The following is a 23,597-nucleotide window of genomic DNA, read 5'->3' as shown; positions in this document are numbered from 1 at the left end:
CTTGCGCTGAACTAAACCTGAATATCATTCATTCGAACTCGAGTAACCTCTGCGTGTTTAGCGCGACAGTCGAGGAGACGGTGTGGTTTATTGTTTTGCGGTATTCAGTTTGTTTGAATTCAGTTTTCCAAATCGGTAGCTTCCGTCCGCATGCCTCGGTCTTTTTTACTTTCATCTCGAATCCCAGCCTCGGTGGTCGACTGGCATTATTTTGAGCCAAGTTCCCGTCCTCTCTCGCTTCCCTCCCTCCGGCGCTTTTGTCTCGCCGTGGCCAAATCCCCAGCTCCCAGCGTTACGCGGTCCCAAGTCCAACCAATCCAAGTCCCAGTCAGCGCCACTCCCAGCCATCCCTAACCACCAGCCGGTCTCACCAGCCCCCTCCTGTCACCCCATCCTTGCCAATTCTGGTTAATCACCCCGACCAAAAAGGCCCTTGTTACCGCTACGAGCTGCCCGCGAGCTACACGCCTGAAAGAGAGTCCCAGGGAGAGGAAGAGAGGGAAAGAACGGCCCTATTGTGATGGGCCCTCGGAGCCCCGACGGGGGGAAGCTTCACCAGGGTGGAAGCTCGCTCGGTCCTCGCCAGTGGTTTGGGAGCTGGGATGAGAGACTCGTGGATGATGGGAATGAAAGAGACGAGACGATGTCAGATAGGAGCAGAGAGGTGGTGCTCTGCCCTGTAGTAGCTGAGTCTGACTAATCCAGAGTGACCTCTGAGGCTCCAATCCGTTATTGTTAACACAGGTTCAGGGTTCGTACGGTCACGGAAAACCTGGAAAAGTCATGGAATTTTAAAATGGTCATTTCCAGGCCTGGAAAAGTCATGGAAAAAACTTGAATCATAAAAGTTTTGGAAAAGTCATGGAAATGTGTTATCACATGTTCATTTACGCCGAGTTTGAAATAATTAATATGTTTTTTTAAAGAAAGACGCTCAAAATATAAGCCGGCGGTAGCTCTCAATACGCAAAATGTTCTACAGTTTTCATGTTTATACCGAGATTTCAGTTTGGTCATGGAAATTTGGTTTAAAGTCCTGGAAATCCATTGGTCAAAATGTGTAAGAACCCTGCAGGTTATTTCTAAATTGGAATTAAAAGTTCTTCCTCGCTGTTGATATGGTGAATATCACTGGAGCTAATGTGCTTCTGTGCTTGACTTTTAGCTTCAGGCTCAATAAAAAATGTATTTGCTGCCTTTTGCTTCCTTTTATCCGGACTCCCGAAGGACAGAGGATTTTAAAGCTAGGACGGTCTCTGTTAATGTCTTTGTATTGTATATGTTTTTACGAGATGCTTGAGGTTGGTGGTATAAATACATCGACTTCTGGATATTTCCAACAACACAGCTGAAAATAAGGTGGAGCACTCAAAAAGCCAAAGGGCAGCATCTATATTTTACAGCAGATGATATCTTTTGTGCATATCTCAGGCTTGATTCCCCTGACTTCAGCGCGTCTGAGAGGTACTTTACATATCCCACTGCTGTGTTAAGTTGGTTAATTCCTTTTGCACCATCAGGCATGTGATGTTGCTCTCAGGGCATTTGGGTGTGAACAATATGCAGCATCTCACAAGCTTGTTGTTCATAGCTGTTGTCGCTCCGAGTCAGCGAGCCTCTTTGCTGCCATCATTTTTTGCATTCAGCCTGCTGGGAGATCTCTGATTACAGAACTTAATCAGCTAATGTACGATGCATCAATATCGTGAGTGACGAGTAAGCCATACCACCCTATTGTCTGAGAACGTTCAATGACCATATATCCCACATTCTGGGGACTTTTTAAAATGTATCTAACTGAGAATACAGAAAGAAAACTGCATGTTTATAACACGGATGGAAGCAGCTGCTGAATGTACACTACCGTTCAAAAGTTTGGGGTCACTTAGAAATGTCTTTATTTTTCAAAGAAAAGCACTGTTTTGTCAATAAAGATAACTTTAATCAAAAATACACTCTACATTGTTAATGTGGTAAATGACTATTCTAGGTGGAAACGTCTGGTTTCTAATGAAATATCTCCAGAGGTGTATAGAGGCCCATTTCCATCAACGATCACTCCAGTGTTCTAATGGTACATTGTGTTTGCTAATCGCCTTAGAAGACTAATATCTGATTAGAAAACCCTTGTGCAATTATGTTAGCACAGCTGAAAACAGTTATGCTGGTGATATAAGCTATACAACTGGCCTTCCTTTGAGCTTGAAGTTTGAAGAACAAAATGAATACTTCAAATATTAATCATTATTTCTAACCTTGTCAATGTCTTGACTACATTTTATATTCATTTGATAAATAAAAGTGTGATTTTTCATGGAAGACACGAAATTGTCTGGGTGACCCCAAACTTTTGAACGGTAGTGTAATTGTGGGACTTGCGTCGCGTCACTCTCTGTCGCATCACACATTTAAAGAACATAAGCACGAGCGATCTGCTGCGTGTTCTCTGCATGGAGGAAGCCGTGATGAGGCTCAAACACACGGGAGACTTTCATTGTCTCCAGGCCACAACGGAAACCGCCTCCAGACGGCGTGAATGCCCGTTTGCTGTTCGCTGTGTCGTTTCCAACGAACTCGATGTTGTCGACGGTTCATTAAATGCTGTGGAAGTATACAGTTGATCATTTGTGGTGGTACATTTTTGGTTTGGGTATTTATTTTGGATTTAGCCATGGGGCAACAATCCAATGGGGAGGTCGAGTGTGCCTTAATCCCGTTTACTCACACCCCATAATAAAGTAGTTTAGCTGAAGGAAGACCGGGCTTTGTCCTAATATCCATTCATATAGTATCCCTTACCCTGCACCCAATTTCATCAATGTCTCTCTTCATAACATCCTTCTGGATATTCTGCTTTAATACCTCCCTTTTTTTGGCTCATCCTTTGTTTTTATTCCTCCTCCCCCTCTCCCTATTGTCTCTGTCCTCCCCCCAACTGCAACCCCTCACCCTCTGTCGCTGTCTTTGCCCCAGGTCTCGTCTCCAACACTCGCGGGGCTGAGTAACGACTCTGGCCGCACTCTGACCTCCTCCGACTTTAACTTGCGCTGCTTGACCCCGGACCGGAGAGTGGAAGGCCTGCTGGCCTACGGCAGCCACGAGGAGCTGGACCGCTTCAACCAGGAGGCGCGGCAGAGCTGCCGACACCCTGAGCTGTTTGCTCTGTACCCCCCAGCTGAAGAGGTGAGATCTAGAGGTTGGTCCTCTAGCGCTGTGATGTTCCACCAGTGCATATGGGAACCATGTCGGTGTGTCTCTGGTAAGAAGGCATACGCACCGGGATGCAGACTAATGTCATTCAACTCCTCTCTAATATATACAATGCTTTATTCCCCAATCAGTGAGGGATATGAGGTTGTCTCTGGTTTCTTTATATACCTTCAGTCAATCAATATCTATTAGAAATGCCAGAAATGGTAATCACGTTACAATAATCGTTGTAAGATGATACTTAATTTTCTGAATAGAGACTGTCGAGTTATCAATTAAACTTTTTTGAAAGTATTTTATTTTATCTTTACGGAGTTGAAGTTTTGCTGATTGTGATAGTTCCCTAGATATCTTTGGATTTTGGACTGTTGGTTAGATGAAGCAATCTATTCTAAGACATTTCCAAAACAGGAATACAATCTGCAGATCATTTTAATGATCACTCCTCCCTCTCTGTTCTTTATATGAATGGATTTTAGAGTACAGGAAAAGTACACGTCGAAAGGGCGAGAATTATTATTTTTTGTGAATTTGCAGACAACTCTAATGGAACACTATTCAGACGCCAACTATATTTTTAAAACGCATCACTAATTTACATATTGCCTGTAAATGGATTTACTTTTCTACCTTGTTTCAACGTTTTCCATTCGGTAGTTTAAATAATTTTTTGGTTTCCCTTCCTCTCCTAATTTATAAGCACCAGGAGCTGGTATTTCAAAATGATCCCACAGGATTAATCCTCCTGCATTGGATTAAATCCTGATTTATATCCCAAAAACTGATATTTCAAAACAAATCTAATCCTGAAGATTTTGATTCAGATTCGGAAATCCAATCCTGCCTTTGATCCGGATAAAAAAAATGCTGTTGAGTATTTCAAAACTTTAGTGGGAAATCTGGATCAGTTTGATCCTAAAAAACAGGATTACCCTGAGGTGGATTTGAGGGCATTGCATGTAAAGGTTTGACCAGCCTGAGTGTAATTGCTCCCAAAGTTCATTGTTTAATACAGATATACGCTTCAATGCTGTTTGATCAATGTTTATTTTCTTTGCACATTCCTTTAGTTTTCAGCAAACAGCGTGAAAAACTGAAAATAAATAAATAAATACAACGTATTGGTCGCCAAAACATCCGACAGCACATGAGCCGTTTTACGAATTGAGCATGTGATCAACATGCTGTTCACTGATTGGTTAGAGCATCTCAGTCAGAAGTGCAACACAGTATACACAATAAGGCGTTTACTTAGTGACATTAAAAACTCAAAATAACAGGAAATTATGAAAGAAAAACATTGTTGCGACAGCTCCATAAGACCTTCAAAATAAAAGCACAGGATTTTTTTTCTTCCCTTTTTTAAGAAAAGGCATCATATTTATTTCATGCCGTCGCGGGCAACATAAAATGACGTGGTGGGCCGGATGTGGCCCGCGGGCCGCGAGTTTGACACATGTGCTCTAACCAGAGTCAGAAGTGCAACACGTTATTCACAATAGGCGTTTACTTGGTGACATTAAAAACTCAAAATAACAGGAAATTATGAAAGAAAAATATTGTTGCGACAGTTAAACATAACTCTTATCAAGAACATTTCATTAATCTTTTAACTGTTTTTCCAGCAGCTGAATTCTTAACTTAACTTCTTCTTGTTTAAGCAGTGTCAGTTTAATTTGTTCGTTTGTGAGAATTATTTGTTGCTGAGCCCGTTCCGTTTCCACCTTTAAGTTATTGCAGGCATCCCCTTCCTCTGCTTGCCTTTTGCGCTTACATGGTGGCGCTGGGGGATTCCCCATCTCGTCCAAGACGGGGCTCTGACTTGTGCAGGGCTCTTCAAATGCACCCTCCGCAGGGGGGAGGGGGGTCATTTCAGCCAACCGGTTCAACGGTTCAGCGGGGTCAATTGATTCCCCGTTACCAGCTGGCGGGATACCAAACACGGTTTGAGAACTCTCACCTCCAATGATGTCCAAAACGGTTTCTGTGAATTCCCCATGTTTTATGGCGTTATTTCCTTTTTGGGGTTTTTTTGCCTCCGAATGGTCCTTGGTCGCCCTCTGCTTTAGGTTTTTCCACCGAAGCCGAACCTGTTCCACGTTCCGCCGTTGGCCGCTGCCGGTGGCATTAACTTGCTTTGTTATGTCAGCCCATATTTTATTTTTAAGTTTGGATGACAGAGAACTCTGTCGAGGGCCCCTGACGGCTACAAAAAGGGCACGGCGATTGGCACGAGCGCCCTCCAGAAGTGCTGTTGTTTCTGCCGTGGTAAAATTGCTTCCCTTGTTCTTCTCCATGTTGTCTGAGAATCATCACGAAGAACAGCCTTTTATACCGTAAAGCTGAATTCCTGTTTCCTGTCTGTGATCTAGGGGGCGGGACGGATTTAGACATCCTAATCTGCCGGGATCAGGATCACTCTGATCCAATCCGGCAACGTTTTGAAATACCGGGATGGATCAGGTTGATCCGTGGCTGAGGGCAGGGGGGGATTTGGTTATCCGGATCATTCTGAGTTGGATTGCAAGTTTTGAAATACCGGCCCCTGGGAATCATATTTTAGATCCTACATCTCCTCCAAATGTAACAAATTCTCCATTTTCTTTTGCTTGTCTTGAAAACGTCCTCTGCCATTGTGCTCCAGGAAGATGCAGTGGAGATCCGGCCCATCCCCGACTGCCCCAAAGAACACACTGGAGACCGCATCCAGATCCGATGCCAGGCCATCAAGTACGTCGTACATTTTCACGAACTGGAGGAGGAGCAGGGGGGAGGGTTAAACAGATGCCCTAAGTTGGACAAGGAACCAACAGTTGGCTGTGTTAAAGGGAAATTATTCCTACACCCCCTCGTTTATGAACATGACCTTCTGCTCAGCTTTCAACAGACGGTACATTCTTGTCTGCCACATCTGATCATGACTTAAAAGTCTGAGTGGTTGGGGCTGCAGTAGATGTGACGGACAGCGCAGGATGGGAGTGAAGGAGGACTGTGCTGCACAGTGGCTGCTGTTCTTCTCCAGAAAATCCCCGTCCCTCCCTCCCTCTGTGTGATTTGGTCTCTTCCTCTTTATTTCTATCATTCACACACACAAACACACAGGGTTGCTCTGCATTTCACCCTCGATCGCACCCGTCCTTCTTGCATCCCATAACACTCCTGTTTTAGTTGAACTCATTGCACCTCTTGCAGTGGTTTGGCAACTTCACCCCCTATTCTTTAGCCCTCAGTGCAACCCTGCTATGCCTTACTGTGCCATGTTGTACAACAATAATCTACGGAATAGGAATAGAATCGACTTAGAAGGAATAACCAGAGCACTAATGTGTTAAATATATGTCTCTCCTGCTATTATGTAATGAGTAATGTCCTTTTTTCCTCCTTGGCTTCATAGGTTTGAGATTGACATTGAGCCCATATTTGCCACTATGGCCTTGTATGACTTGAAAGAAAAGAAAAAGGTAAGAACACATTTCTAACGTTGACTGAAAGCATGAAATGACTCATGTCCTTGACACTTGTGTGGTATGTTTGTCTTGCGACATACTATGTAGGGATAGGACAACATGACAAACCTCTTGCAGTACAATAATAGCCCTGCAGTAAATGCTTGTTTGGTGTTGTTCATTGTGGACACCGTGCTATGCTTTTGCTGTTTGCGATTGACGCATCAGTTATTATGACAACAATGGGGAAAACCCCAACTAATATTAAATGGCATAAACTGGGACGTTTTGCTTGTCATTGATTCTGTTTCCACCCTTGGTTTTTACGGTAGCTTTTGCATGCTCGGAGTCTGGAAGTTTCTTTTGGTAGCCGGCTTTGAGCAGGGTTCGTACGGTCATGGAAAACCTGGAAAAGTCATGGCATTTTAAAATGGTTATTTCCAGGCCTGGAAAAGTCATGGAAAAAAACTTAAATCATAAAAGTTTGGGAAAAGTCATGGAAATTGTTATAATCACATGTTCATTTATGCCGAGTTTGAAATAATTAAAAAGTTTTTTAAAGAAAGACGCTCAAAATATAAGCCGGCGTACACAATCAATACGCAACAGTTTCAAAAAATTTCATGTTTATACCGAGATTTCAGTTTGGTCATGGAAATTTGGTTAAAAGTCCTGGAAAAGTCACGGAAATCCACTGGTCAAAATGTGTAAGAGCCCTGTTTGAGGGATCAGTGTAATCTACAAGGTTTTCCGTCTCATCTTCCTCTGATGGTCGTCATGTTTGGTTTTATATCTACTAATACTGCGCCACATTTTCCCAGTCAACCATTTTGACCTACGCTGTTTGCATGTTTTCTGTGGATTTCGGAGGGGGGGGATTTAGTTGATGCTTAAATACTCATGGGTCTCTCGGATGGGAACGGGTGTTGGCCACCGGCCTCGCCCAGCTGCTTTCCAGCTTGTCTGCAGGCTGGACGGCTTTTAAGGTGGTCCTCAGAGCGAGATTCTTTTTTAAATGGTCTTCATATAAGCCGCTTGGAGACTTTCCACTGTATGGAAAATGTTACCCAATATGTCAAACGGGGCACTGTACACGCGTCGGTGCACAAGAGCAGAGCTGAAGTGTTGCATCGCCATTCCCTTGAGATGAATTATTTTATCACGTGTTAAACTGAATCGTGTGTCTTTTAAAGAGGTCTTTACAACATGCTGCCTATTTAATTGAGCAGAGACAGATCCAGACAGTTAAATAACTCTGAAATGTGTCGGAGCGAAGGAGAAACTTGACAAGCTTGTTTTTCTCAATTAGTTTTAATTGGAGTGGAACTGTGAAGCATTCGCTGCTGACCCATTTATCCCTGAACCCTTCATTCTTTTACTTTCTGCTTTCAGTACACTGATATTATTTGTCTGTCTCCTCAAGAGTGTTGTGTTTTATTGGCCTCTTTGCCTTATTTCCTCTGTTTCCCTGCATCCCTTTCCTTTGTCTCTGTATCCTATTGGGATTGCGCTTCTCCGTTTGTATGTTGTTATCATTTTCTTCTTCTTCACATCTGTGGAATGTGCAGCAGATGTTCCTATAATTCCATGTCATACTTTCCTTTTTAATCACGCCTCTCTGGTCCATCAGCCATAGATTTGACCCAACATCGGCGCCGTACTTATAATATCAGATTCACGGATAAAAACAAACAAATGTTTTAGAGTAGACGTGCAAACAGACAAACATGTCGTCACAGTAAACTTACTCCAGGCATTAGTAATATTCTTCCTGTTATTCTCCTACAAGACCAGACAAGCCTGGTTTTGCTGGCCTGTGACTGCACCCCGAAAAACACAACGAGTGATCGGACGCACAGCGTTTTCTTTTCTTCATGCATGCGGTGGATACTCTGCAGCTAGCGATGCACGTCTGTCTGGTTGGTTGACGAGACATTGTCGGCAACCTCGGCAAGCAGAATAACTGCAGATTCATGGAGTTTGTGGGCAATGGGCTGATGTCTGACCTGGAAATTTGCATTCAGTTGGCGCTTCTTTTGAAAATGTGTTTAAGGGGTCTTACACCACCCTGGAGTCGTCGTAAGTGTGCCACATTTAGAACTAGAATGGGCACTCGGTAGAGCGCATACCTTCGCATATCACAAGATTGGGCATTGAATTATGAACATTTTGGCATTAGTTGCATGCCAATTGGACAAAAATGTATCGTGCTATGGTAAAAAAAGAGTTTGACCTTTCCATGACCTTAACCTTGACCTTTGACCCGATTGATCCCAAAATCTAATCAAATGGTCCCCGGATAATAACCAATCATCCCACCAAATTTCAGGCGATTCAAGAACATTTTGACCTGTTCATGACCTTGACCCGATCGATCCCAAAATCTAGTCAACTGGTCCCCGGATAATAAACAATCATCCCACCAAATTTCATGCGATTCGGTTCAATACTTTTTGAGTTCTGCGAAGATTTTGACCTGTTCATGACCTTTGACCTTGACCCGATCGATCCCAAAATCTAATCAACTGGTCCCGGATAATAAACAATCATCCCACCAAATTTCATGCGATTCGGTTCAATACTTTTTGAGATTTGCGAATAACACGCATACAAATAAATAAATAAACTAGAATGGGCACTCGGTAGAGCGCATACCTTCGCATATCACAAGATTGGGCATTGAATTATGAACATTTTGGCATTAGTTGCATGCCAATTGGACAAAATGTATCGTGCTATGGTAAAAAAAGAGTTTGACCTTTTGATTGATCCCAATCAAAAATAAAATGGGATCCCCAATAATAATAATCATCCCACCAAATTTCATGCGATTCAAGTACATTTTGACCTGTTCATGACCTTTGACCTTGACCTTTGACCCGATCAATCCCAACATCTAGTCAACTGGTCCCCGGATAATAAACAATCATCCCACCACATTTCATGCGATTCGGTTCAATACTTTTTGAGTTCTGCGAAAGATTTTGACCTGTTCATGACCTTTGACCTTTGACCCGATCGATCCCAAAATCTAATCAACTGGTCCCCGGATAATAAACAATCATCCCACCAAATTTCATGCGATTCGGTTCAATACTTTTTGAGATTTGCGAATAACACGCATATAAATAAATAAATAAATAAATACACGGCGATCAAAACATAACCTTCCGGCATTTTCAATGCGAAGGTAACTAGAATGGGCACTCGGTAGAGCGCATTCCTTCGCATATCACAAGATTGGGCATTGAATTATGAACATGTTGGCATTAGTTGCATGCCAATTGGATACAAATTGACCGTGCTATGGTATAAAGAAGATTTTGACCTTTTCATGACCTTGACCTTTGACCTGATTGATCCCAAAATCTAATCAAATGGTCCCCGGATAATAACCAATCATCCCACCAAATGTCATGCGATTCGGTTTAATACTTTTTGAGTTATGTGAGTAACACGCATACAAATAAATAAATAAAAACACGCCGATCAAAACATAACCTTCCGCATTTTCAATGCAAAGGTAAAAAGTGATTTAAACGGCGTGTGCCCGTCGGTCAAATATCCTCCGTGGTCCGACAAACACATGTTAAAAAGGGCTATTGCATTCCTTATTTTCACAAGTGAGTGCTGAAGCATGATATGCCTTTTAAGTCAGCTGGCTTTGATTATTGAGAAGCCATTTCTGTGAATTCCAAGAAGTCATGTGTCGGAAGGAGGTGGGACTCCTCCTCCTCCTCCGCAGGCTTTTGAGAGCTCTCGCTCTCGTGGTAAGTGCGTCTCGTGTTGACGTGACCGAGGTCATTTCCGTCACCAGCGCTATACGCTGAAGTCTGGCTTTCTGGATCGTCTGACCGCTGTGAACACAGTTCAGATAGAAAACCGAGAATATTTTGCCTCGAGTCTGGAATCTGATCACAGTTTGAGAGTGTTTTTAGGACTCCAGTTCACAACTCTCGGGCAGGTTTGGCTGACCTCGCTTTGGTGTGGTCAGTATATGGGAGAATGACGGAGAGTCTTTAATGGCTTTCTAGGGAAAAGGATCACATGACACACACACCCACACCGGGCCGGGCCAGGCATATAGCTGTGTTCCTATCCCGAGGTCCTTAGCAAGACGAGTAGATGACTGTCGAGCTCCGTTGGGCAGATTTTGACTCTAATATAATATGGTAAAGAAAAGAGCACTCCCTCATTCTTCACTGATTCTGTTCATTTTTTTTCTATTTGCGTGTCAAGATTTTTTTTAATTGAATGTTTCATACATAACATGTACACGTAACATCTAATTTTATGGATTTGTGTTGACTGGTGAATGTCAATAACAAATTTATTGAAAGAAAAAGAAAAAGGCGTGTGGAGAAACGATGGAGCTCACTGAACAGATGGTGTTCCTGGATCAGTCTCAGGTTTACATGAAACCAGTGTCATGAAACCTTTTCTCGACCGATTCCTGTCATTGTGCCTCAGAGCGACATGCATTTTTTTAATGCCCTGAATATGATGTAAAATATGTAATGAACAAAAGTAATAACGTGGTGAAGAGACCTATGTCTAGGACTTAAACGTTCAACTTTTCCCATTTTTGTCTCCCTCCAGATATCTGAGAACTTCTACTTCGACCTGAACTCGGAACAGTTAAAAAACTTCTTAAAACCTCACACGCCACACGTGGATCAGTCTTCTCTGGCCAGATCTGCAATCTTCTCCATAACCTACCCATCCCCAGATATATACCTGGTCATCAAGGTAGTAATTTAATCCATAGCACCTGTGAACAAATCCTAATCGTACGGAGCAGAAGTAAAAGGTTTCAGCTATTTACTTCTTGGCTTTAAATAACTTAGCGTGGTATTATATACCCTCTAATTCTGTGCAATGCTGCCTTTGTGTCTCTAACTCTTCAATATCTGTGACTTGTTTATGTATATTCTGGTTTGATTGTTCTGAGCTGCTCTCATGGCTCATGAACTTTATGTGTTTTTAGCTTGAAAAGGTTCTCCAACAGGGCGAGATCGGGGACTGTGCTGACCCCTACATGACACTGAGGGAATATGACACTGTGAAGGTAAACGTGGCGGAGCGATTTCTATCACTAAACAGTCGAAACCCACGCAAATTATCTTACCGTCCTCGTGCAAACATCTGATGTTATTAATCTACGTTCTTGGAGTTCGAGGCATTTTTGACTGCATTCATAAAAACGGCAACAACCACTTATCTCGACTTATCTGTTGTTCTTTCAGAACAAGGACAAGCTCGACAGGCTGCGAAACCAGGCGGAGACCTTCTGCTACCGGCTCGGTCGCTATCGCATGCCGTTCGCCTGGGCAACCGTTAATATCATGGAGGTCATCTCCACCGCGACGATAGACCGCGACGTCACCGACTCCGACAGCCTGAAAGGAGGTGTGTGTGCGTGTGTGTGCTTGCGGCTGTGCGCCTTGATGAATGGGAGGACTGTGGTGTGCATTTCCATAGATTGTACAGGGTTCGTACGGTCATGGAAAACCTGGAAAAGTCATGGAATTTTAAAATGGTCATTTCCAGGCCTTGAAAAGTCATGGAAAAAAACGTAAATCGTAAAAGTTTTGGAAAAGTCATGGAAATGTGTTATGATCACATGTTCATTTACGCCGAGTTTGAAATAATTAATATAAACAGATGGATTTGCACATAAAGAATAAACATTTATATAAGTGTTTAAAGGAATAAACATGAATAGAAATGTTTATTCTTTTAATCAAACTATTGTCTCATTCATTTGTTTCATAAGGTAAACTGTATGCTTTGGAATTCTCATTTTTTGAATCCAAAATTCTCTAAATTGTTCATGTTTATACCGAGATTTCAGTTTGGTCGTGGAAATTTGGTTTAAAGTCATGGAAAAGTTATGGAAAAGTCCTGGAAATCCATTGGTCAAAATGTGTAAGAACCCTGATTGTTTATAGCAGTGTGCATGTTTATTTTTCCAGGTAAATCCAGCAGCATTGACCGCAGGGCGCATCTTCCCAGGAGGAATTCTGAGCGTTACAACACCATCGATGATCAATTTTGTAACGTGTCTGCCTTCAAACCTGCCACCATCACTATCAGCACCATCTTCAAACAGGTCGGACCGCAACACAAGGAGACTTTTATTTCCTTGAGATGCAACATGCAGTGTAACAGACAGACCAGCTTGTCTTCGGCCTTTTCTCATTCTTTGATCAAACGAGACATTCCATCCAAAATATATGCAGTATATCTTTCTACCGTAATGACTTCACTGTCAAAACAATGTCTAGTATTTATTTATGTATGCATGCGTAATGCATTTCATGATTTTTCTTTTTGTGTGTGTTAGGAGGGAGATCGTTTGAGCGATGAGGATTTGCTCAAGTTCTTGTCTGAGATCAAGAAAACCTCCACTCCACAGAGAAGAGTCAAGACAATATCAGGTCATTCCTCTCATCACATCTAAACACTCATTCAGAGATTTGGATTTTTTTTTATACACATTGAGGGAATATTTCTACACTGTGGGAAATAGTTTTTTTTGTTTGTGTATTTTATTCAGTCAATCAAATCAAATACAATACAATATTATCCTATATAATATACAAAAGAGAGACTGAAAAGGTATAGGTAGAAGCAAAAAATGCTTATAAATTCCTATCCTAAATTGAAATCAAAATAATGAGAAAATTAATATAAAATAAAGAAGAAAATATAACAAAAAAACAACAATAAACAAAATAAAAAACTAAATTTATTTATACATACTACCACATACATCTTCCATATTTATACGTTTTTAATTACATTTACAAGAATTGTTTTATAAATAATTCCCTTGAAAACCAAAAAGGAGTTAATCTGCTTCCTTGCAGATAGCGCAGGTGATTGATACCAGTCTCAATTTGACTGTGACGTAGAGCCAGCAGCCGGTTAGCTTAGCACAAATACTTTGTTACCTTTGGCTTGCTGTTTCTTTTCTTTATGCTAAGCTAAGCTAACCAGCTGGTGCCTTCATACCGTACAGACAGACATGAGATTAGGTATTCAGGGTTCGTACGGTCATGGAAAACCTGGAAAAGTCATGGCATTTTAAAATGGTCATTTCCAGGCCTGGAAAAGTCATGGAAAAAACTTAAATCATAAAAGTTTTGGAAAAGTCATGGAAATTTGTTATGATCACATGTTCATTTACACCGAGTTTGAAATAATTAATATGTTTTTTAAAGAAAAACGCTCAAAATATAAGCCGGCGTACGCTCTCAATACACAAAATGTTCTAAATTTTTCATGTTTTTACCGAGATTTCAGTTTGGTCATGGACATTTGGTTTAAAGTCATGGAAATCCATCAGTCAAAATGTGTAAGAACCCTGGGTATTGCTCTTCTCGGCAAGAAAGCGCATGAGCAGACTTCCCCAAAATATAAAATTATTTCTTTTAAGTTTAGCTCAATTTATTTTTAATCATGAGTGTGTTTCTTGTTTCTGCTTGTGCAAATAATTGAAATGATGTGGCGTGATATCATATGACTCACAAGACGCATCTTGTGTCTTCCAGGTTCCATAAAACTGGACATGTCTCCAGTCCACGACACGCCACTGGCATGTTTGTCCACGGAGCTCATCCCTCTGATACCTGCGGCGGCGGAGAAGAACATCCGGCCAATCAAAGAAGTGCTGGAGTTCCCATCCAGTGAGGTCTACGTCCCTCACAACATTTACAGGTGGGTTAGGAAGCATGATGTACTGTAAATAAGTGAACGCTCATACACTCCTTTTACAGTCGTTTCACTTTTTGATTTGGCATTTTTATATCTAAAGGTACTTCACGCAGACAATGAAATAAGACAATTTGTTCCTTCCAATCAAAATGTTTATATGTTTAATACATTTTCTTCGTCATAGTAAAGTGAAACTGGTTCCAGAATAATTTCCACCTTAACCCTCCTGTTACCTTAGGGTCAATTTGACCCCATTCAATGTTTAACGTCGGCGTTCTTTCGGGTCAATTTGACCCCAGGCTGTTTTTCACTGTGTCAAACATATAAGAAATATCAACTTTATATATATATTTAAAGGGCTATTTAGGTAGTCAACAAACAAACATAAAGTACCTCACACTTAAACTTGGAAAACAATATTAATTCTAATAATTTTCTGGAGGTTTTAATTCCTGGGGTCAAATTGACCCCAAGGGTAAAATATGTCAGTAAATATAAAGGTAGCAGGAGGGTTAAACATTGAATGGGGTCAAATTGACCCTAAGGTAACAGGAGGGTTAAACAGGATGAAATGCAACCAAATGAATTACAGCTTGGGGTGTAAATGCGTGTTTCCTCTCACTGACAGCCTGACAGACCAGAGGCAACATGAACAGTCATGCTGCGCTCGTCTCCTAAGGCCTGACGCCGCTTTGCTCTTTCTAGCGTTGCGTCTATTTTTAGACCCTTCCAGCCAGTCTACATGTAAAATTGCTTCAATACGGAGGCAGCCTGTGTGAGCAGAGGTTTAACCCTCCTGTTCCCTTCAAATTTACTAACATATTTTACCCTTGAGGTCAATTTGACCCCAGCAATTAAAACCTCCAGAAAATTATTAGAATTTATATTGTTTCCCAAGTTTGAGTGTCACTTTATGTTTGTTTGTTGACGACCTAAATAGCCTTTTAAATACATAAAAAAGTTGATATTTCTTTTACACAGTGAAAAACAGCCTGGGGTCAAATTTACAAATGTATAAGTTGTGTACGGGTCATGTGAATTTGAGGTTTTTCCAATTGTCCCCAATAAATTAAGAAAAGTCATGAAATATGGGGTAAAATTGACCCCAAAGGGAACAGGAGGGTTAAACAACCAATTAATTCTGAAATGCTTGGACCGAAATGTAAGTAACGTCACGTGTGAACAAGTTCCCTGCATGGCAATTACACGCTGACGTTCAGAGGAATCTGTTGTGTTTCTACAGATCAGTCTCGTATTAAAACCACAGGTCTCAGTGAATTACTGGTTTTCTGGAACTTTTGTCACGACTATGACGTTGCTGCTCAGATAGTGCCATCTAGTGATGTGTATAGGAACTGCTTCGTTTCATAGAAGGGCGTTGTATGATTTGTTTCATGTATCAATAACTGAGGAAGCCTCCGTGGCACTTTTTCTCTCCCGATGTCAATGCAGGAACCTGCTCTACGTCTACCCGCAGAGGCTTAACTTTGTCAACAGGCTTACATCAGCAAGAAACATCTCCATCAAAATGCAGTTTATGAGCGGAGAGGACCCAACCTGCTCGCTGCCTGTGAGTGCTGCCGTTTGGAAACTGTGATCTCGCTGCACTTTCAGAACAGCGGCATGGATTTTTACTGATAGTTTAACTGGATTATCTCATGAAAGGGTGTGCATTTCGTAATTACATTATTATAAAAGCACCAAGCAAATCCCACTACCATCCCCAAAAGCACAGGTTCACATGTGTTCCTGTCCATCTAAAAACAATAGTGAGGTATGAACTTTGAGAAGTGGTGCTTGCTGTAATTATTCCTCCTTTATATACTGACTCTTACGAGATGCCTTTCTAATGTGCTTCCAATGCAAGTGATTTTTTGTGAAAATATGTATTCAAAAGTTTATCCTGCACCCCTAATTTGCATTTCTTCCCCCGCCTCTCCATTCTCAGGTCATTTTTGGGAAATCGAGTAGCTCTGAATTTTTACAGGAAGTCTACACCCCTGTTACCTATCATAACAAGCAAGTACACACTATTAAGGTTCTTTTAAATGTTTGTGATAGCTTCTTTTTACACTTCTGTTTAACTCAATATAGCTTTATATTGTCGCTCCCTGACTCTCACACTGGCTTGTAGTTTCCTCTGTTCTCTCATCTCTCCCCCTCCATCCCCACTCATCCCTGTTTTCTTTTGGTCGGCTTCCTCTAAAGCTCCACATTCTTTTTAATTTATCTTCAGGTCACCAGACTTCTATGAGGAAGTGAAGCTGGCTCTCCCGGCTCGTCTTACGGAGAGGCATCACTTGCTGTTCACCTTCTACCACATCAGCTGCCAGCAGAAACAGAACCAGGGCGGCAGCTGTGAGACGCTCATTGGATATTCTGTGAGATTTTGTCCTTTTTACTTCCCGAGTTTCTAAATGTACTCGCAGAAAGAAAAGTCAAAGTCCAGCTTTGCCTCATAACGTCCTGGACATGAGGAATTCATTTTAATATTAAGTAATGATGTTGAAGTGCACACAGCTTGCGTACTAGTTGTTCACTTTTTGTTCTTATCTAGTGGCTGCCCATGGTGAATAATGACCGGCTGCAGACGGGTCAGTTCTGTCTGCCCATCGTCTTGGAGCGACTACCTGCCAACTATTCACTGCACACACCTGAGGTAAATGCATCTATTATATATATTTTACATTAATGTTTAGATTTTAGACGTGCTTTCTGCATGTCCATATTAAGTTTCTCTATTGAGAGTAGTATTCGGAGAAGGCTTTGGACATATTAGAGACTGAACACGGACGTGGAGGACGGTTCCCACGGGTCACACAGTGATATTTCCTGTGTCTCTGTCATGTAGAAACTTCCCGCCCAGATTCCTCCGGTCAAGTGGATGGAGAGCCACAAAGGAATTTTCAACCTCGAGGTCCAGGCCGTGTCATCTGTGCACACACAGGTGAGAATGTCGTGAGATATCCACCCTGATCATCACGGGCGGACAGTGTCTTCACACTTGTTTCCATGCATCGCCGCTTCCCTCACACGCGCCGCACCGTAACAGATCATCGTCTCTTTTCCGCACCAGGACAACCACCTGGAGCGGTTCTTCACCCTCTGTCACGCCCTGGAGGGCGGAGCGACGTTCCCTCTGCGGGTCAGGGAGGAGAAGATTCCAGAGAACAAGCTGGAGCATGAGCTGAAGCTCAGCATCATCTCCCTGTCCTCTTCCAGTTTAGAGCCTCTGGTCCTCTTCCTCCATCTGGTGCTGGATAAACTCTTCACCCTCATCATGCAGCCCATGGTCATCGCCGGCCAGACCGGTGAGGAGTTCGTTCGTTCATCAAAGACGTTCAACATTTCCGTGCTCCAGCTTCTACAATGTGAAGAATTGCTGCTCTACTCTGTCTTGAGACTTCTGAAATTGTCCCTTTGGACTCCTAGTGGGATTTTTAAAAAGTATTTCGATTTAAATTTTGTTAATACATTTTAAATAATAAACGTGTCGTATTTAGTTTCAGCCCTAGATACAAAATGTAAATGTTTGAGAGCAAGATAATGAGCTGTTTAAAGTCTTCTACATTTTTTGCAAAATTCGATCAACATTTTTAAAGATACATTTCTTGTGATCAGCTTTACATTGATAACTACTTAATTAATCTACACCTTGTTTTAGCACTTATTGATTGTGATGCATAGCCTAATGTCATTATTTTTTTAAGAACAGGGAAGGTTGTCATGATAATATTTTGGATATTATCAGTCTAACATTTTTGATTGCATTTGTATGTCTGTGTCCTACAGCCAATCTGTCCCAGATCGCCTTCGAATCAGTGGTGTCTATTGTCAACAGTCTTCATAACAGTCAGGAGCTGATCAGGGACCAGCAGGGTAGGAACAGCCTCCTGGCGACCTACCTCTACTGGGTGTTTCGTCTGCCTGATCCCCCCCGAGACGTCCAGAATGCAGGTACCGACGGAATGATTTATGAATATTAACTTGCTTTTTTTTTTTTTATACTTTGATTTATACTTGCTGTGATTTATTTTTTCAGAATGAAGAAGTGATCTTTTTGTGTGTCCATGAACCTGTGTTCAGAGTCAGGGAGTGTAGCATCCGCAGAGAGCCGTTACAACACCATGGGTCGGGCCACAGCGACCACGATCGGCTCGATGCTTCTCGAATCCAGAATCCGCAGCAGCAGCAACCCCGACATCCCGGCGCCAAACACCTCCGCTGAAGACGCTGAGATCAAGAACATCCTCACTGCCAAGGTACAGAGAGCATCTCCTGAAAATAATAATAAATAAATAAATAATTTGACGTAAATTAAAAAACTATATTTCAGTGTCAGATGAGTTAAGCTCAGTTTTTTTAGAAGTTCTTTTGAAGTTATCTGCCTTATCCATGTACACATTGAGGGAAATTAGCATGAACTTAAAAAGTGTGCAATATAAATCTTGACAACTTTCACAGAAGTCTATATTTCACCAGGTCGATGCACAGTTTAGTATATTTGACAAAACACACACACGTTTGTAAATATTCCAGCAGGCTTGCACATACACACCAACCATGTCATTTCATCCCCTCAGTACATTGTATATTCTAACAGGCCACTAGAAGCCCGCTTTAATGAATGCATCCACCACGTCCAATGTGATGGGATCTGTGTGTTTCTGTCTCCAGGGCCTCAACAACCCAGGCAGCCGCATGTCCACCATTGTGGACTTAAACAACCACCTGAACTCCACAGGAAACACCAGGCCCTCACAGAGAAAGGTACAAATAAGTTCTCCTTTCTTTTACTGTTTCCCACCGTCAACGCATGCGAGATGAAACACAGCAGATCTAAGAATAAAGTTTCGAGTGACTTGTAACACATCTGCATATTGGTTAGACATGATTAAATATTCATTCATATTTTCTATCTCACTGAGACATATTTAAACTAGAATGGGCACTCGGTAGAGCGCATACCTTCGCATATCACAAGATTGGGCATTGAATTATGAACATTTTGGCATTAGTTGCATGCCAATTGGACAAAAATTTATCGTGCTATGGTAAAAAAAGAGTTTGACCTTTCCATGACCTTGACCTTGACCTTTGACCCGATTGATCCCAAAATCTAATCAAATGGTCCCCGGATAATAACCAATCATCCCACCAAATTTCAGGCGATTCAAGAACATTTTGACCTGTTCATGACCTTTGACCTTTAACCCGATCGATCCCAAAATCTAGTCAACTGGTCCCCGGATAATAAACAATCATCCCACCAAATTTCATGCGATTCGGTTCAATACTTTTGAGTTCTGCGAAAGATTTTGACCTGTTCATGACCTTTGACCTTTGACCCGATCGATCCCAAAATCTAATCAACTGGTCCCCGGATAATAAACAATCATCCCACCAAATTTCATGCGATTCGGTTCAATACTTTTTGAGATTTGCGAATAACACGCATACAAATAAATAAATAAATAAATACACGGCGATCAAAACATAACCTTCCGGCATTTTCAATGCGAAGGTAACTAGAATGGGCACTCGGTAGAGCGCATAGCATATCACAAGATTGGGCATTGAATTATGAAAATGTTGGCATTAGTTGCATGCCAATTGGACAAAAATGTATCGTGCTATGGTAAAAAAAAAGATGTTGACCTTTCCATGACCTTGACCTTTGACCTGATTGATCCCAAAATCTAATCAAATGGTCCCCGGATAATAACCAATCATCCTAGCAAATTTCATGCGATTCAAGAAGATTTTGACCTGTTCATGACCTTTGACCTTTGACTTTGACCCGATCGATCCCAAAATCTAATCAAATGGTCCCCGGATAATAACCAATCATCCCACCAAATTTCATGCGATTCAAGAAGATTTTGACCTGTTCATGACCTTTGACTTTGACCCGATCGATCCCAAAATCTAATCAACTGGTCCCCGGATAATAACCAATCATCCCACCAAATTTCATGCGATTCGGTTCAATACTTTTTGAGTTTTGCGAATAACACTCATAAAAATAAATAAATAAATAAATACACGGCGATCAAAACATAACCTTCCGCATTTTCAATGCGAAGGTAATGAGTTATACAACAATATGTTAGCAGTGATGCACAGTGAGATGTCCTGATATGAGTAAACTAAGGCAATGTTTGCAAATTTCATTTTTAATATAGATTTTAATAAAGCATAAACATATCTACTGAAGTCTAACTGGTGATGTTTGAGTCCAGATATTTGATTTGACACATGCTTTTCTTATAATTACCTTCGCATTGAAAATGCCGGAAGGTTATGTTTTGATCGCAGTGTATTTATTTATGTATTTATTTGTATGCGTGTTATTCGCAAAACTCAAAAAGTATTGAACCGAATCGCATGAAATTTGGTGGGATGATTGTTTATTATCCGGGGACCAGTTGATTAGATTTTGGGATTGATCGGGTCAAAGGTCAAAGGTCATGAACAGGTCAAAATCTTTCGCAGAACTCAAAAAGTATTGAACCGAATCGCATGAAATTTGGTGGGATGATTGTTTATTATCCGGGGACCAGTTGATTAGATTTTGCGATCGATCGGGTCAAAGGTCAAAGGTCATGAACAGGTCAAAATCTTTCGCAGAACTCAAAAAGTATTGAACCGAATCGCATGAAATTAGGTGGGATGATTGTTTATTATCCGGGGACCAGTTGACTAGATTTTGGGATCGATCGGGTCAAAGGTCAAGGTCAAAGGTCATGAATAGGGTTGGGTACCGAAACCCGGTGCCAATATGGTACCGGTTCCAATACAACCGGTATTACCCGGATCGAAACGCAACGCACATTTCGGTGCTTCTTTCCGGTGCCTGAGCCGATTGAAATTGGAAAAAACTATTGTTGTGAACTTCTCTGGTGATTCCGCCCTGTCAGCAGGTTACGATAGCCTATCATATTTAACTCTGACAGCAGAGGCGTGCGCCGTGTGTGACTGCTGAACCCGTGTAGAGCACACCAGCTTCAGGCTGGACGCGATGGGGAGACCGTCACCGGTCCCCCTGAACACGGGGAGACCGATTATGACGAGCAGCCTGAACTCAGATTAGCACTGTATCGTTGATTGCAAGTCTTGCATTCATAAAAGTAGCCCAAGAAATAATAAATTAGCCATTATAACCATGCTTAAGCTAGCGCTAGCTCGTAGCTAACACGAGCTACGAGCGTGACAGTCTGCTAGCAGATGTGTTGATGAACAGCGGTCCCGGCTGTATACCCGGTGTTACCGGGAATATAATGACGGAGGAATAAAGACCGTGGGGCGTCACTTTGTTTCAGTGGAACTCTCGCTGTCAGAAGCAAAACTTTATTTGTCACGTGTCATCTTCAGTACCTCTGATTGGTTGTTCTCTTTGCCCATCAAAACAGTGACAGGATTAACCCTATAAGGTCTGCACATGACAATACATACACATATAATGGAGAACATATATTGTGTATGTTAACAGTCTGATCTCTGTTGTTTGTCAGTGCTCCATGATAACGGCTTCTACAGGGAATATGGCCGAAGAGGTTTTTAATGTCCTCATTGTGCGTTTAAAAAAAAAGTATCGGTTCAGGCACCGTTTAGGCACCGGTATCGTTTTAAAAGTACCGGTTTAGCACCGGTATCGGAAAAAACCCAAACGATACCCATCCCTAGTCATGAACAGGTCAAAATGTTCTTGAATCGCATGAAATTTGGTGGGATGATTGGTTATTATCCGGGGACCATTTGATTAGATTTTGGGATCAATCGGGTCAAAGGTCAAGGTCATGGAAAGGTCAAACTCTTTTTTTTACCATAGCACGATACATTTTTGTCCAATTGGCATGCAACTAATGCCAAAATGTTCTTGTGATATGCGAAGGTATGCGCTCTACCGAGTGCCCATTCTAGTTAAATATGTTATTGTCGTAGCTAAATGTGTTTATATGTTGAATTTTAGGATGCTATATATATTTTTAATAATTACTGTTTAAAATGATAACATTCAGTCACAATTTTGGAGATGCTATATTGACCGTGAAATAAAATAATGGTATCCATAGCACGCTGGTTATGTTTCATACATCTTACTGTTAGAATTATGCATGTATTCAACAACATTCAGCCCCTGCTGCTCAGATTAACATGAAGAGAACGTTCCCTCTGGTTACCACAGGGTGGGAGTGTGACACTGAGAACCCAAATATTGTGGCGGATTATGTTTTCACGTTTCTTCCCGTTTAAAGCTCAACCAGTATTTCAGATTGTATTTAAATTGATTATTTGTTTATTACTTGCAGATGCTCTATTTAACGCTTTATTCTGGTAGCTACCACGGGGAGGGGGTTTCTCACTACTGGTTTTTCTATTTTCTGTCTTGCAGCAGTTCCACGAGGAGTTGGCCCTGCAGATGGTCGTCAGCACCGGGGTCTGCAGAGAGAACGCATACAAATATGCCTGGTTCTTCTTTGAGCTGCTGGTCAGTGTGCTCTAAAAAACATCAAATCACACAGGGTGTTCTATGATTGATACCCAGCTCTATGAAAACAGTGAGGATTGCTTAGGGTGTTATTAATGAATGGATGAAGCAATACAAAGTACTTACAAAACAACACGCAGGACACCATAAAAGATAAATGATGTTTTTATTGTGTTGTGAAGAAAAGGGCATTTTTAATACACTCTGCTCTGTAATCTATCAAGTCACTTGGCAATTTGTCCTCCTTTTTGAGTTTTGGAAGTGTGTCATCACTCACAATCACTCTCATCCGTTCAGTTCACTTCATGTTTCTTTTTTCAATATATATGTTCATTTTAATTTTTAAAAAAGGCATAAGATGATAATTATTCGAGGATCGCTTTGTTAGTATCGGGTCACTGTTTTTATCAAATCAGCTTTGCCTCTGACGGGTTACCTGATACATTATTGATTTTAAATGCCATTAATCACGCTTTTTTTAAATTACCATGCTTTTTCCATTGTTTTCCCTTATTTGTGTGTGTGTGTGCTCCAATAGGTGAAAAGCATGGCGCAGCATGTGTCTCATTTCGACAAGCACAGTGTCGCCCGGAGGAGCCGCTTCTCTGACCGGTTTAAAGATGACATCACCACCATCGTCTCCGTGGTGACGGCTGAGATTGGGACCATCCTCGTCAAACAACACAAGGTGAGGAATGTGACGATGACGACAGAGTTCAGACGGCCATGGA

At 41.6% G+C, this 23,597-nt stretch overlaps 1 protein-coding gene across 3 annotated transcripts in view; it reads left to right on the top strand.

The window, feature by feature from the left end:
• Nucleotides 1-23,597, top strand: part of dock8 (dedicator of cytokinesis 8) — a 69,562-nt gene that overhangs the window by 17,617 nt on the left and 28,348 nt on the right. For all 3 annotated transcript variants that reach the window (XM_056419527.1, XM_056419529.1, XM_056419528.1), the window contains 20 exons: nucleotides 2,974-3,183; nucleotides 5,855-5,940; nucleotides 6,605-6,671; nucleotides 11,256-11,405; nucleotides 11,644-11,724; nucleotides 11,903-12,065; nucleotides 12,632-12,768; nucleotides 13,003-13,096; nucleotides 14,213-14,378; nucleotides 15,828-15,945; nucleotides 16,324-16,394; nucleotides 16,612-16,756; nucleotides 16,933-17,034; nucleotides 17,227-17,322; nucleotides 17,452-17,686; nucleotides 18,168-18,332; nucleotides 18,462-18,637; nucleotides 19,053-19,145; nucleotides 22,771-22,866; nucleotides 23,405-23,554. In XM_056419527.1, coding sequence (XP_056275502.1) covers nucleotides 2,974-3,183; nucleotides 5,855-5,940; nucleotides 6,605-6,671; nucleotides 11,256-11,405; nucleotides 11,644-11,724; nucleotides 11,903-12,065; nucleotides 12,632-12,768; nucleotides 13,003-13,096; nucleotides 14,213-14,378; nucleotides 15,828-15,945; nucleotides 16,324-16,394; nucleotides 16,612-16,756; nucleotides 16,933-17,034; nucleotides 17,227-17,322; nucleotides 17,452-17,686; nucleotides 18,168-18,332; nucleotides 18,462-18,637; nucleotides 19,053-19,145; nucleotides 22,771-22,866; nucleotides 23,405-23,554 — 2,601 coding nt within the window. The remainder of the gene's footprint in view (nucleotides 1-2,973; nucleotides 3,184-5,854; nucleotides 5,941-6,604; nucleotides 6,672-11,255; nucleotides 11,406-11,643; nucleotides 11,725-11,902; nucleotides 12,066-12,631; nucleotides 12,769-13,002; nucleotides 13,097-14,212; nucleotides 14,379-15,827; nucleotides 15,946-16,323; nucleotides 16,395-16,611; nucleotides 16,757-16,932; nucleotides 17,035-17,226; nucleotides 17,323-17,451; nucleotides 17,687-18,167; nucleotides 18,333-18,461; nucleotides 18,638-19,052; nucleotides 19,146-22,770; nucleotides 22,867-23,404; nucleotides 23,555-23,597) is intronic.

This window comes from Pseudoliparis swirei, chromosome 7, assembly GCF_029220125.1.
Source record: "Pseudoliparis swirei isolate HS2019 ecotype Mariana Trench chromosome 7, NWPU_hadal_v1, whole genome shotgun sequence".
In the NCBI taxonomy this organism is placed as follows: Eukaryota; Metazoa; Chordata; class Actinopteri; order Perciformes; family Liparidae; genus Pseudoliparis; species Pseudoliparis swirei.
This window is presented reverse-complemented; position numbering and strand designations above follow the sequence as displayed.